Source organism: Styela clava, chromosome 3, assembly GCF_964204865.1.
Source record: "Styela clava chromosome 3, kaStyClav1.hap1.2, whole genome shotgun sequence".
Taxonomy (NCBI): domain Eukaryota; kingdom Metazoa; phylum Chordata; class Ascidiacea; order Stolidobranchia; family Styelidae; genus Styela; species Styela clava.
In genome coordinates this window covers 13,534,851-13,549,942 of record NC_135252.1, presented here as the reverse complement: position 1 = coordinate 13,549,942, position 15,092 = coordinate 13,534,851, and the positions used below count along the sequence as shown (strand labels likewise).

The 15,092-nt window shown below is 33.8% G+C and overlaps 1 protein-coding gene across 3 annotated transcripts in view; it reads left to right on the top strand.

Moving 5' to 3' along the window:
* LOC120342140 (chromodomain-helicase-DNA-binding protein 1-like) overlaps window positions 1–15,092 on the top strand; it is a 30,007-nt gene that overhangs the window by 6,096 nt on the left and 8,819 nt on the right. For 2 of the 3 annotated variants that reach the window (XM_078110636.1, XM_078110638.1), the window contains exons 9-28: window positions 613–724; window positions 1,198–1,336; window positions 1,861–2,076; window positions 2,935–3,113; window positions 3,353–3,477; window positions 4,306–4,522; window positions 4,872–5,041; window positions 5,638–5,745; window positions 6,278–6,466; window positions 7,214–7,373; window positions 7,751–7,903; window positions 8,285–8,506; window positions 8,955–9,176; window positions 10,090–10,209; window positions 10,623–10,823; window positions 11,208–11,416; window positions 12,289–12,421; window positions 13,110–13,261; window positions 13,623–13,776; window positions 14,203–14,424. In XM_078110636.1, coding sequence (XP_077966762.1) covers window positions 613–724; window positions 1,198–1,336; window positions 1,861–2,076; window positions 2,935–3,113; window positions 3,353–3,477; window positions 4,306–4,522; window positions 4,872–5,041; window positions 5,638–5,745; window positions 6,278–6,466; window positions 7,214–7,373; window positions 7,751–7,903; window positions 8,285–8,506; window positions 8,955–9,176; window positions 10,090–10,209; window positions 10,623–10,823; window positions 11,208–11,416; window positions 12,289–12,421; window positions 13,110–13,261; window positions 13,623–13,776; window positions 14,203–14,424 — 3,403 coding nt within the window. The remainder of the gene's footprint in view (window positions 1–612; window positions 725–1,197; window positions 1,337–1,860; window positions 2,077–2,934; window positions 3,114–3,352; window positions 3,478–4,305; window positions 4,523–4,871; window positions 5,042–5,637; window positions 5,746–6,277; window positions 6,467–7,213; window positions 7,374–7,750; window positions 7,904–8,284; window positions 8,507–8,954; window positions 9,177–10,089; window positions 10,210–10,622; window positions 10,824–11,207; window positions 11,417–12,288; window positions 12,422–13,109; window positions 13,262–13,622; window positions 13,777–14,202; window positions 14,425–15,092) is intronic. The other variant, XM_078110637.1, reaches the window with a different exon arrangement.

Genomic DNA, 15,092 nt, shown 5'->3' with positions numbered 1-15,092 from the left:
CGTTTCTCGTCGAATCGGCAAAACTTCAGGGTCATGAATCACTACTATATTTCACTCAAATTAGTCACTGGCCTGCGGCCTCTCTTTGAAGAGCTGTGTCTGAAAACACGCTCTGATGTCGGGCCTTGTCAGCTTTTAAAAAGATTAGAGACAAATAACAGCATAATATTTTTTAATGTCAAATAACATCACATCATGATTGGCACTTGGCAGATCGTTACATCGTAAGGACATGAAACAAAATATTAATTAGGAGATATACGGTAGTTAACAGAATGCCTGAAACGCTTACGCAAAAAAACACCAACAACGCAAAAGAGGAACGGAAACCCCACATGCGTATTATGCGAGGAGATTGAAAAATTCTTGCCACAGATGTGCCAAAATGCGCATGCGTATTATCTATGGGTGTGTACTATGCGAGGAGAAATGCGATATTACTAACTTTCATACTTCCGAACATGTTACACATTTGTAACACAAGTCTTCCATACTCTAGTTGAATCTTGTCATGGCTGAACATTGACTGAACGTGTTACAATTCAGTGACATGGGTTTTATTCTGTAATGATACAAATCTACATGTATGTAAACTATTTCTACCATTTGTAGTTATAAAGAGGAATCTCAAGATGAAACGGACAGTGATGACGTTGTTGAAGTTGTTGAAAAAGAAGACGAATACTTGAATAGTGAATGTATAGAAAGGATTATTGATTGCAGGGTTAGATTCTGTGTTTTTAGAATTCTTTGCAATTTGCATCATTTGAACTTCATAATGAATTGTATAGTGAGAAATGTAATATGAAAACACTCATAATTCAGAGGTTCCCTAACTATTCAAACTCACACTCATTCATTTTCTGTTATGTAAATTTCAACCCCTGTAGTAAAAAAAAATTTATTAACATTAAATTAAGTCAAGAAAAGTTGTAAATGCGCATTTAATCAATGAGATACGGAGGCTTGTTTTCGTGGACGTAATGATTATGAGAACTCTGAATGTTCAATAATAGTCGGTACAGTAGTACTCCTGCTTCAATGCCGAATTAAACAAATTTGATTAGTTCATGTTAGCTTCAAACATAGGAAGAAAAGAGGTATTTTTTTTTATATGTATCAATGTTTGTCAGTGACACACTATTTGGGAATAAATAGTTATCATAGTTATGTACTATATGAATTTGTTTATTATAGAAATCGTTTCAGGTGGGAAAGCCGTCAGCGACTGGTGGTCCAACAACATCATATGCCACAGAAGCGGATGGTGATCCTAACGCTGGTTTCAATCCTGAAAATGGAGATGGAGAACAACAATATTTAATAAAATGGAAAGGTCTGACATCTATATTTTCAAACCTTGAGCTGTTCAAGTCCATTGGTATTTATTACTTGCGCAGTTCATCGTAGTTTCAACTTCTATTGGCACTTTAGTGGCTGTCATTAACCTTCCTCGTATTAGTCTCCTTTACTACTCAAATCAATGAGCTTGACATTTGATATAAATTAAATGTAGAAATACTTTATTTGTTCACAAGCTTGCTAATAATAAATATTACTTTTTTCTTAATCTCGTTGACATAAGTAATAGTTTTTCTGTCATCATCAGTCAACTTCAATCTCACATAAATAGGCTTTTTTTTTATCTTTGCGCAAACTTTTTGGATATTTATATTATGACAGAAATAAAAATTCAGCTACACGCAATCTATTGTGAAATGAAATAGGACTAGAAAGAAACAAAAAAAAAAATTTGCAGATATTATAAATGTGGGTACTAATCACCATGCTAAGATGTTACTGCCTAACGATTGCAATACCAGGCTGAAGGTATAAAACTGTATAAAAAATTTCATATAGGTTGGTCACATCTCCACAACACATGGGAATCTGAGAAAAGCCTCCAGGATCAGAAAGTTAGAGGTTTTAAAAAATTTGAAAATTTCATTAAAAAGAAGGAAGAGTTGGATGCGTGGTTGCGTGTTGCTTCACCTGAAGATGCAGAGTACTTTCTCTGTCAACAAGAACTTGGACGAGACCTGTCAACAACATATCAACAGGTTGAAAGAGTTATTGGTATGTACCGTTGGTTTTATATTTGCGGGCTCGATGGTCTAGCAAGCGTTGTTGATTATGTTGGTATAACAGGTTCAAATCCCACTACCTCACCGAGGTAGTAAATCAGGTAGTTAATGGTAAAACAGAAAAATTATTGTTCCAAAAATGTAGTATTTACATATCAGTCACTGCTTGTACATATCCCAAAGCAGTTGAAATGTGATATTAAAATTTTTTGTATTCTGTGGTTTTTAATAAAAAAAAATGGCAACATTGTGATGGTGTAAGTGATTTTCTCAGTCAAATTTTTTCGTAAGAATTTTACATATATATCATTGGCAATTTATACCTTGAATTCTTGTTAATCCATATTGAACATGGCAGGAGCCATGGCTGCCATGCCCTAGATGAGTCACTGACTATATTGTTCACACACTTGACAAATTCTTGCTTATTGTTACTCCTGTCTATGTAGTTTGTACACTTATATTTTATAAAGTTACATACGCCGTGTGGGTGGGTTTGACTTGAATTACATTTATTTTTTTGAGCAAGGTTGTGACTAAAATCAGAACAGGGGCGGCAGCTTATAGTTATAGTTGCAACTTGCATACACCCCCCTTCTAAGTGTATCTTGTTCTGTTTAAGCATGTTTGCTTATTATAATGAGGTAAGTTTGGCGAAGGGCAGAGGGCCTGAGTGCTGTATTGTAATATATTGAATCGAATACTTTGCTATTCAAACTTCAATTTTATTGTTGGCATGTGTTGCTTTTTCTTCTTGTATATTCAATCGTTTTCCGATTTTATAGAGACATAAAATGCATAATAATTTTATTATTTTTCAAAAATAATTTCTTAAATTGGTATATTCTAGCAAAATCCAGAGTCAAAAACAGATTTGGATTTTGGGATTATCAAATTAAATGGAAGGGATTGCCATATGGAGAATGCACTTGGGAAGATGGTGAATTAATCGGTCGTTCGTTTCAAGATAAAATAGACAAGTTTGAAGTTCGGCAGGATAATGTTAATGTTCCAAGAAGGGATGCAAAGGTGAATTTTTTATGGTTCGAGATTTTTTCATCCTAATTATTTTCTGAAAACTCTTTCAATATATAAAGTTAACAGTTCCATTTATTACAGAATTTAAATTAGTAGCAGTGCAAATTAATTTTGTTATAATTTATATCAAATAAAGTTAAGCCGACCATTTTAACTTACTTTTGTACAGGTATTCTACTTTTTTTAAATTCACTATTTGTAAACAGAATAAAATTTAATTTTATTTCCAGAAGCGTTCTCATGTTAAATTTATTCCAATGAAACAAACTCCACATTGGTTAGAAGATCTGGATAACTTGCAACTACGAGATTATCAGATGGATGGAGTCAATTGGCTTGCTCATTCGTGGTGCAGGTGTGCTTTTATCCAATACAAAAGTTGAAAATAAAGTATTAGGGTATTTTCTGTGCAGTTTGTTCTTAACTGTCATCAATTAGCACAGATTGCTGAGGGTGGGAACATGCTTATCATCACATTTCTGATTCGCAAGATCAAATCACATCAGTATAATTATATGCCAATATACATATAGACGCAGGTTATTTACTGCTTGCTGTTTACTCTGACATGGGCAAACTACAACCTGCGGGCCAAATCTAGCTTGTTGGGTAATTCAATCTGGCCCGCCTGATGATGCCTGATTTTAATGTTTTAGCTAAAAAATAGCTCAAAAGAATTTGTTTAGATTGCGATTAAATTTATTTTTAGCATGAAGATTATTGTTTTCCACTTTTGTAACACTGAATATTGTTCATAAAACATAACTTTTTTACGTCACACTCACATGGCCCACCAGTCTAGGTGGGCTAAATTTTTGGCCCCTGGTCCCAAAACCTTGCCCCCCTGGGTTAACTATTCCATCCCCTAAATGGAAAGCGCTTGAGATGCTGTAGTTCACCGTGTGATTAAACCTGTCATATCGAATCTCCTCTCGACTGGATAAATACGCAATTCTCTTTCAGAATCTATCCTCCACTTTCCACTTTTCATGACATAAACTAAATAGAATCAAATCAAATTTCTCTATAGTTATAGCATCCACACTATATTGTATTGGTGAAGGATATGCATGAGGTGTATTAGAAGATTTTTTAAATGCAGTTTATATCTGTATGAAAATTGAGATGAATAAGCGAATGTTCTCTTCTAAGGGAAAATCGAAAAATTTCCATTTTTTTTCAGAAACAACAGCGTGATTTTAGCCGATGAAATGGGGCTTGGAAAAACAATCCAGAGTATTACATTTTTTTCTTACCTATATCATATATATGATGTATATGGACCATTCTTGATTATAGTGCCTCTTTCAACCATTGCTGCCTGGCAAAAAGAATTTCAATTATGGGCTTCCTTTATGAATATTATTGTATTTGTCGGTGATGCAATAAGTCGCAATACAGTGAGTATTCACTAAATATATGAAAAGGAATTGTTAAAAATTGTTGTTTGTACTACCCAACATGTATGGGCCGAATTTATTTTGCCAGCGGTTTTCATCATCGCTAACCTGAATATGGAATACTGAGTTACTTTTAATTATTTTTGACAAAAGCGTTAATTTCCATCAGGGCTTTGCAGTCATCGAAATGTTTCTATTAATATTGCAGCTGGTTCATCATTTCAGACATTTTGGAGCCTCGAGTCTGTGACATAGTAGGAATCCTTATTTCCATATTTTATAAGGACTATCCAGTTTAAAGCAGTAAATTGAGGAGGTTTGACTTCGTTATTATTTTACCTTCTTACAGATCAGGGATGTTGAATGGGTCTTTCCAAACAAAAAATTAAAATTCAACGTAGTTTTAACTACGTATGAAATTTTATTGAAAGAAAAAGTTTTTCTTGGTTCTCACACATGGGCTGTAATTGCTGTTGATGAAGCGCATCGATTAAAAAATGAAGACTCCTTACTGTACAGGTCAGTATGAACATGAAGTCCTGCTATATTGCGAAATGATAGTTTTTATTCTTTTCGTTTTTCATTTCAAATCTGGTTCAAAATCGGGTGCTGGAGTCAAGTTGTTATTTGTATGGCTCTACGTTTGGAGTCAAGAGTCCGGTATAAATATGCTTTGCCACACCTGGATGTATAAATTGTAGTTGAACCACCATTTTTTTCCTGCGTTACATAAAACTGAAATCCCCAAATTGAAGCAGTTGCGTTTAGGGTACAAATACATTACCTTATGTGACATACAAGCTTACATACACGAGTAAATTTCGCAACAACACATTTTTTTTTAATAAGGTTTTTATACACTCGCTCTGAGCAAGGATTTGATCATTTATATTTGTATATTTAGTCAATAAAGGTGGATCTAAGATTGGTAGTGTTATGGTTGTTCCAGATTTTCAGTCTCGCGTACCTTTGTGGGTGATGTAATGCTCATATTCAATCTAAAATTAAATTATTCTTTGCAGAATCTGTGAATGTATTTTGTGCCAGGGTGTGGGAGATTTGTAAAATTATATTTTTTATTATATATATTGACTTTGATTATTTTATTTTCACAGATCTTTAATTGAATTCAAGTCACACCATAGATTGTTAATTACCGGAACTCCTCTGCAAAATTCACTGAAAGAACTTTGGTCGCTACTGCACTTCATTATGCCAGAAAAGTAAGAATAGTTTTGGACATTGGTTTATATTTGATTTTTTTTTTTTTGTGATTTGTACCAGGATGATACAAAGTTGAAAATGTTTTAGAAATCGAAATTGTTTTGGTAAGTTTGTGTAACCACCATTATGACTTATGCGAAATATACCGTAGGTTTATAATTGCTCCAATTTGCAACACTGGTTGGCATTACTCAGACTCTCTGCAGTCTGAATAGGCTATGCTTTGCTTTGAAGATCTTTCTATCTTGTTAAAATTGTACATTTCTTCAATTAAATATTTCAAAAATAACTTTTGGTTGTGAAAACAAAGATTATTTATGATGAATTCTGGTGCATTTTACTTGTCTGCCGTACACAGGGGCCAATACCAAATATTCTGGGTCATATTCATCTGATAAACTTGTTTAAACGGTTAAAAATTATAGAATAATATATTATATATATATTCAATGTAACTGATTTCGAACATATTCGATTGATTTTGAACATCTCTGAGATAGCGTCCTCAATCTCCCTTTAATTTTCATAAAGATTTGATTCTTGGACTGATTTTGAGGATAGACACAGTAATGAGAGAGAAACTGGTTACACATCATTACATGGTATATTGCAACCTTTTCTACTTCGACGGGTAAAAAAAGACGTCGAAAAGTCACTGCCTGCCAAAGTGGAACGTATACTACGAGTCGAAATGTCATCAATCCAGAAACAGTACTACAGGTATGACATTAGTTATTATACAACGTTGAGCAATTGTCCTGCAATTAACTATCCCCACATGATTTAAACCTGTACATGGTAATCAAGAGGTCCGATGGCAAAACTGTTTCTAACACTTCCTAGCACGATGCATTTACTTCGACTTGGTGGTCCACTATCATTTATGCAGGAAAGAATATTTTTGAGACTGTATAGTCTCATCTCATGATTTGGTAATTCAGTTGGCCTGGGCTGAATTTTTATTTGAAAACCGTGACCCTAAACCGTGATGCCCACATAGTTAAGTCTAACGCTTAGTCTACCGCTATGCCAGTGGTTTCCAACCTTTGGCATTAAACCTATTGTCGTTTCAACTTTTATTCCCCCGCACTATGCATAAAACTACTCTTTATTTATATAATCCTTAAAAATGGAACCTTAGCTAGTGATATGCAAAATTCGCTCTCCCGCTTTTGTGCAGTCCAAGTATAATGTGTACGTAAATATTTTTATAGTAATAATAAAGAACTAAAGAATACAAGTAATACTAAAGTGAATATAATTTAGATTTCCTACCCAAGAACGACAAAATTCGTCCATGGGAAGGAATTTTTCCCCGGTTGGGAAACGTTGCGCTAGGCTGTCACAGCCATTGGCTACAGGTATAATCAGATTTCAAGCACTTACTTTGAAAACTGCCTTTCCAACATAAGAATTTCAATTTGTTACAAAACAAAATATGTAAACATTATCCAATTTTTTTTCAAGGTGGATCCTGACTAAAAACTATCGTGAACTAATGAAAGGTGCCAAAGCCAGAGTTGCTTCTTTCTGTAATATTGTGATGGAGCTAAAGAAATGTTGTAATCATGCTTTCCTGACAAAATCTGTAGAAAAAGAACCAGCAAATAATGAAGAAAAATTACAGGTTATTTTATAAAATCTTACACTTTTTAAAATTATTCTTTCAAAAACTTTCTATAAGTTCATACCTTACATTCCCTATTCCAAGAAGGAAGATTTCTTTTAAATATGCCTCTTTCCTTAGAACGAGATTTTGTAAAAGTAGCCATGATATTTACAGAGCTACTGTTTTTGGAATCCCGAAATTTTTCCTGTTAGATTCCTTCTCTTGAGTGTGGTATTGAACATGGGGTAACCTTTGCTTTGATACCAACGTACTTACCAAAACTTATCACGCAATCAGTCAATCACACTCACTTTTTTCCATACTTGATTTTGAAACTGAATCCTTTTTTTGTAATACAAATCTGATGTAGTTCTAAATTTTAATTTGCATTTCAGTCTCTAATCAAAAGCAGTGGAAAAATGATTCTGCTGGATAAATTATTAACAAGACTTCGAGAAGATGGTCATCGTGTTCTCATCTTTTCACAAATGGTTCGAATGCTCGATCTTTTACAAGAATATCTCATTCTCAATCGACTGACGTTTCAGGTAACTTTTCTGACTTAATTTAAAAATGTCCTCTCTAAATTTCAAGCGAAGTTTGGCTGGAGTACATTCCAAATTTGGTATTTCAAATATTGTAAATTCTTGATTTTGGAAAAATAGTTCCATAGTTCCAAATTGTTATTCATTATGATAATGCCAAATTCTTAATTCTATCTGAGAGTGATATCTCTCTGAAACAAGAGCGTGCCAGTTCGTTAAAGCCATCATTCTCAGTGATTTCATATTTTATTGAAGATTTAACTTTTCAACTTCAAAACGCAAAAACATGAATATATCAAAATTATTGAAGGCGATATTTGATAATATTTTAATAGCAATGCAAATTTGTATTGAATAAAACTTGCAATGGGGAAATATTTTCAGAGATTGGATGGATCGATTAAAGGCGAGGTTCGCCGACAAGCCCTCGAACATTTTAACGCACCAGGATCAGAAGATTTCTGTTTCTTATTATCAACCCGAGCTGGAGGTCTCGGAATTAATCTCGCCTCTGCAGACACTGTGATCATCTTCGACAGTGATTGGAATCCACAAAATGACCTTCAAGCTCAAGCTAGAGCTCACAGGATCGGACAGAAGAATCAGGTTACTTTTCATTTTTGTTCCTAGTAATCTGACTGGAGTATGTAGAGAACATCGATCTCTACTACTCAGAATTCTTATGAGCGGTTGGTTGGGTTTTGGAATTACGATTTTTCTGTTTGTTTGTTATTAACTTGCTCATCTAATATTAATGTTCGAACAATGGGCTTACTAATGCCTGAAAGCGTTATATCTATGTTATATCTAATTTGAATCTTTGTACAATAAACTGACCAGAGATTGAATTTGAGATCCTTACGTTAATGCTGCTACAATCAAAATTAGCTATAGTGACCAAACTAAAATTAGTAATTTTTAATAGGTCTTTGGCCCAATAGGTCTTCAAAACATTTCTGTGGTCCAGCACTAGACTCTATGATGTGTTTTTCTACAATATGTGCTAATATTTATTATTTATTTCTCTATCATAATATTCTAATTGTATTTACAGGTTAATATTTATCGATTGGTTTGTGTTGGAAGTGTGGAAGAAGATATTATTGAAAGAGCAAAACGGAAAATGGTTCTAGATCACCTTGTTATTCAACGTATGGATACTTCTGGGAAAACTGTTTTATCTAAAAACAATGCTCCTTCTGCCAGCACTGGGAATCCCTTCAACAAAGATGAACTCAGCGCCATTCTTAAGTTTGGTGCGGAAGATATTTTTAAGGTGAAATATTTTTACTATCATAACCTTGTGAATTAAACATAAGGATTAAAAGAGGACATAGAAATAAAATTTTAAAAGGAATTATATGAAATTAAGATACAGTTGATAAGTATGTAATTCTTTATACTGTGTTAAGACTTGTGGTATACCTTTTAATTTTTGAATGATAAATTTTTTTTATTCCAAATGAAAGGAAAGTAGATAAGTGGTTCACATGACGAACCACAGTTTTAGTTTTCATTATTTGTAGTTGCTTATTCTCTTTCATACATAAACTTTGAATGTTGAATTATCGTATTTCCCGCAAATAAAATGTACCAGGCAAAGTTTTTAAGCCTAAAAAAAGCTTTTTTGCATATAGCCCCCCAATAAGACGGGGCAGGAAAAATCACAACCTGCGTCAATCTTCCTAAGTTATCAACAACGTGCGCTGTATTTTTATCGATTCTGCCAACAATTTTTTTCCTTGGGTACACGCCAATGTAAGGTATTTCATTGTCCAAATTAAATAAATAATAAGCAGACCCGAAAAAAATGAAAATGACCATAGTCGCCCAAAAAGATGCCCCCCCCCCAAAATGAGGCTGAAAATTTGGGTCTATAAAAGCGACTTATTTGCCGGGAAATACGGTATATGAGATAAAATCTGATAAGATCCAGTTACTTACCAGTCCATACCGGGTATGGGATTTGTTGTTCAGCTGATTGTTTAGTATGTATGGAGGCAAAGGAAAAATAATCCGAACTATCCTGCAGAACTTGTTTATCGGATCAGCATCTTTCTATTGTTTTCTCTTTGCACATGATGTTTCGCAATTAAATCAATATTTTCCAATACACTCTGTGCCGAGTTCAATTCACTATGTCTCACTAATTTTTTGAATCTACTTTTGACGCAAAAATGTTTTTTCAGGAAGTGGAAGGTGAAGAAAAAGAACCAGAATGCGATATTGATGAAATATTACGACGAGCCGAAACAACGGAGGAACAAACTGAATCTGGTGCTGGAGATGAACTTCTATCTGCGTTTAAAGTAATTGGAATAGTTTAATTTTTTTTTAAATTTACATTTGACGCAGTTGGATGCCTCCCAATGTAATCAATATGGTATTCATTTAAGTTCTGGAAGCTCTTAAAAATAGGAAAATGCTTAATCGCCCTTTCTCTCAACAATCCTGCTTTACAAAATTTGGGCTCTAAAAATTTTAATCTTGAAAAATTTGTTAAATATATATTGACTTTTACTGACCCAATTTACAATATATTCTATATTCAGATAATATTATTTTCAAATGTATTCAGAAATAAAGATTATTTGATTTTGGTCATTCCCGTATGACTAATTATTATATCATGATTTTATTACATTGATCGAACAATTGAGTTGTTCATTCAGAGGTGGGCACTCGCAGGACGCCAAAGTTTCAATTTTGATTCTAATTTCAGTTTGCTACATTCACGATAGACGAAGATGAAGATGCCACTCCGACTTCCACTGTTCGTAACGAGGATGAAGACAGTAGGGACGGATTAAAGGAATGGGATGATATTATCCCTGAATCGGACAGAAAAATAATTGAAGAGGAAGAGCGAAGGAAACAGGAAGCTGAACTTTACCTTCCTCCGAGAGCAAGAAAATCTTTACGAGTAAGAGAATCTATTTTTTTTTACGTTCGCATTAAGTTGTATTTATTAACAAGGTATGGATGGAATGTATTCTATACCAAAATATGTTTATCAATTCCCTATATTGTGAATTGGTAAATAGTTTTTCGGGATGTCTCACTCTAAACAAAGCTCTAGACAGGCACTCATTCGTATATAATGGAATCCTATCTATTTGGAAAGACTGAATTTTGTCTGCACCTATAAGTTCCAACGCTTAAAATGCATACATTCAAAACATTAAAAATTAATACACACATTAAAATGCATACAAGTTTCACTCCTTTGCACTTTACCACAGTCACACTTAAATTCTTGTAGATATTGAAGGATATTTTTATGGCTTCTTCTCACAAAACTTTTCAGATACACAATGGTGGAAGTGACAGTGATGCAGGATCAGAAGATTCAGATGACGATGCATCAGATGATGATGATGCAGAAGAGAATAATGATGCAAGTAGTAAGAAGAAAGGTAGAACGAGAAGACAGAAAGATGAGTTTTCTGGATTCACGAGCACAGAAGTCCGTAAATTCGTAAAAAGTTTCAGGAAATTTGGAGATCCACTTGATAGGTTTGTTGATAGAAAATTTTTTCGACCGATTTGACAAAAAAATGTTAGCCTTAATTTTTTCGATGTTTAGCGGCGTGTTCTTAATTATCCATAATAAATTGATACATAGTTTTAATGAGGTTAATGTAAAATCAAGAATAAAAAGGTAAATACAAACAAGAAGGCTAATAATGATCACATATATGGACACAAAGGTTCAATGTCAAAGTGTTCCCATGAATTTAATAAATATAACAGCAAATTTTGAGTGAAATATCAAGCCATGTAGGCCAGATTTAAAAAAAAAAGTGATAGCCAGCCAACGACTCCATCTTTAAGTGCAACAGAGAGAGTAAGAACATAGGACAGCTATGCTCAGATATACATACACCCATACAGGCACGGAGGTTCAATGACAAATTGTAATACAGCTAGCCTATGAAATATACACTAAATAAAGCCTGTTATTTGAACATACGAAAACCTCAAAATCAGTGCCAGTACGTATGGCTGCAGCTGAGCAGTGTGTGTGTCTTTGTTGATGATATTCATACAAATAACAAATTTGTGTAAAATATTTGATCTCGTGGAACTTGATAAAATTTGAAAAAAAAAATTAAAGTAATAGCATTCTGGTGGTTCCAACTGGTAATTTGTAATTATTTGGACCATTATGAGAGAATCTATTTTATTCCACCAACAGTATCAACAAAATAAACCTTGACGACAACAATAATTTTACAAAATTATCCATACCTGTGTCCAACAATAATAGAAAATGGTCTTCAATGTTTTTAAAATACCCAACGGCTATTTCATAAATTTGTGCCCTTGATGATTTGGTAGTTATCTATGCTCGATGTCTCAACTATTTATGTTCTACTTGTATTTAGGTTGGATTCAATTGCACGAGATGCTGAATTAACCGTCCAATCAGAAGCCGACTTAAAAAGACTTGGAGTTCAGCTTGATAATCAACTGAGAGATTTATTACAAGCTTATAATAAAAGCCTTCTTCAAAATCTGGTAAAACCAAGTTTATTTTTCAAGTAATGAGCAATTTGTCACATGAATGCTTAGTTACTGTGAGAGACTGTAGCTTGGGATAAGATTCATTTCTGAAAGATAGTTATATGTAACTGGAATGGTAATCTGCTGGAGTATTAGAAAAGCTGCAAAACCAATCAATCCTGCCCCCTAGGCTATTTGTTCAATTTTAAGATTTATTTTTGAATGATTACTATAACTTATATAAGCCTTATGCATTAATTTGTATGCACCACGATGTCCCAGTAGGTCCTGGCATTTCCTCTCATATTTTCTGGTCATACTTCGGGCAAAGTCTCTTGAACAAAAAAGCATAATTTTCAAGAACACTTTGCTCAATGTATAAGCAGAGTTGACAAGAATTCAAAAACTTACTCTTTTGAATATATTCTAAGATGAGTATTAAATATTTCTAAGAAAGGTCATATTCATCAAAAAAAATTATCACAATTCTTTGTATATTGATAGAAATTTAATTTTTTATTGCAGAATAGTACAGACATATTAAATAGTCATTGTCTTGATTGATTTTCTATTTCTTAACTTCCATATCAGATGTGAAATGCCTGAAATTTTTAATTGGAAAATTTGATTTTGAATATAACTGTGGACATCCCTGCAGACAAGTCATCTCTGAAAATTTCATTCCAAAGCATTTTGATTATAGGAAGTCGATCAACCCACTCAACAGAACTCTAAGCGAGGACCTTCATTTCGTATCGGCGGTGCATCAGTATCTGTAAAAACAACAATGGCGTGTATCGAAGAATTACAACCATTAGTGGAAGTTATGTCAAAAGTTGCAGAGGAAAGAAAAAAGTATGTTCGTTCAATAATGAAATCTTTGTTAGATTACTTTTGAACAAGGCCATGCACAATTCGGTAATGACTTTTTTTCAGGATCTGAATCTTTTCAGTTAGCATTTTGCCTACCCAATTCGTTACACCCTCGGTGAGCGGTGGGTATGGGGTATGAACTTTGAGACATTAGTTACGACTATATTTTGTCGGACATGAATCTTTCCTATTAGGCCTACCAATTTTATTACACCCTAAATAAGGTGGTGGGAATGGGGTATGAACCCAAGAACTCTTCCTATGCCTTCATACTTAGGCCTAACGCTTTAATTACTACACCATCATGACCAACAAATTTGTTATCTATACTTTGTTTTAATAGTTTCAGGTTAACTATTCCAGTCAAACCGATTCGTGGATGGGATTGTGAATGGACATCAGAAGATGACTCAAATTTATTAATTGGTATTTATGAGTATGGAATGGGTAGTTGGGAACAAATTCAATCAGATACTTCACTACAATTATCTAGAAAGGTTCGATTATCAAATTTTGAAGATTTAACAGAGACTCCTGTAATGCATCAATTTTGACTTAAAAATTCGATATTTCAATGAACTCAAAATATATTAACATTCACAATTTTGGAACCACCGCCGTCAATGGCTAATCAAATGACTTCACATCATTTCTACTATTGATTTTTAAAATAGACTCGAATAAAATTTTTAAAGCAATCAGATTTGTCACACAGTCTGCTTTGAAATGAGAATTTGATGCGAATTCCTACTTCCTAACTTAGTATATTTATTGTATTAGATTTGAACTCAACTTGAATGGTGGTTATATCTCAATCGAAAGTTTTTAGCATGTTCAATAAATCATAGATAACTATTAATTGCACCCACAGAATTACTGTTTTAAATTTTTTTATACAACGTTTTTGCATCTTGGATTTATAGATACTGCGGCCGAATAATGAGAAACCACAAGCCAAACAATTACAAAGTCGAGTGGAATATTTGATGAAATTATTGAGGAAAACTAAAGAACTTGGTAGAGCTCCTACAGGAATTACATCAGTATCAAACTCAGCTCTATCCGCAGCAGCATCCAGGGTTGCCAGAAAAGTAAGACAAGGAAAGAAGGCTGATGTGAATTCAAAAAATGATGATATGGCATCAGTAAGTATTTGTGGTTTTGTGCATTTTGGCGAAAAGATTCATATTGTAATATGGTCGGCGTTGGGTACAGTTCTCTAAACCCCGAGTCGTGAGTACCATCGAGTTTTAATCTGGTCTTGTCACTGCGCTTTATGGCGCGTGCAAACATTTGTTCGTTCCAATAGAAAATTTCGACAGTGAACCCTATACCCCTCAGGATCTGATTCCCAAGTCGAGGTATGTCCCTGCACTCCTAGTTCCCAAGTCTGGTTGAAACAGAATTGTAGTAAATTTCATAAACAACTGTAAAATGGGTGAATATTGAGCGATATGGCTAAGCTAGTGTTATTCTGAAAGTCGAACTAGGATTTAATCATTTACTGATAACATTTACCATCGACACTGCCTATTTTGACTTATTGCTCTAACAATCTCATAGGTTTTAGATTTTTCTCAGTACAGCATTAATTTACGTGGTAACTCGTGTTTCATCGAAATTTTTTGCTTCATTCACCCCAAACTTTTTTACTTAAGAGTCTCAGGTCAATTCTCTTGGCTTGGCGGTTAGACAAGTCTTTTCATTAAAATGATCAAGTCACTCAGAGTCTTCAAAATAGGTGGCTTACCTCCCCAACACGGAGAATGAGTATAATTATAGTTGGCTTTCAGATTTCTTAACATTGATGTAT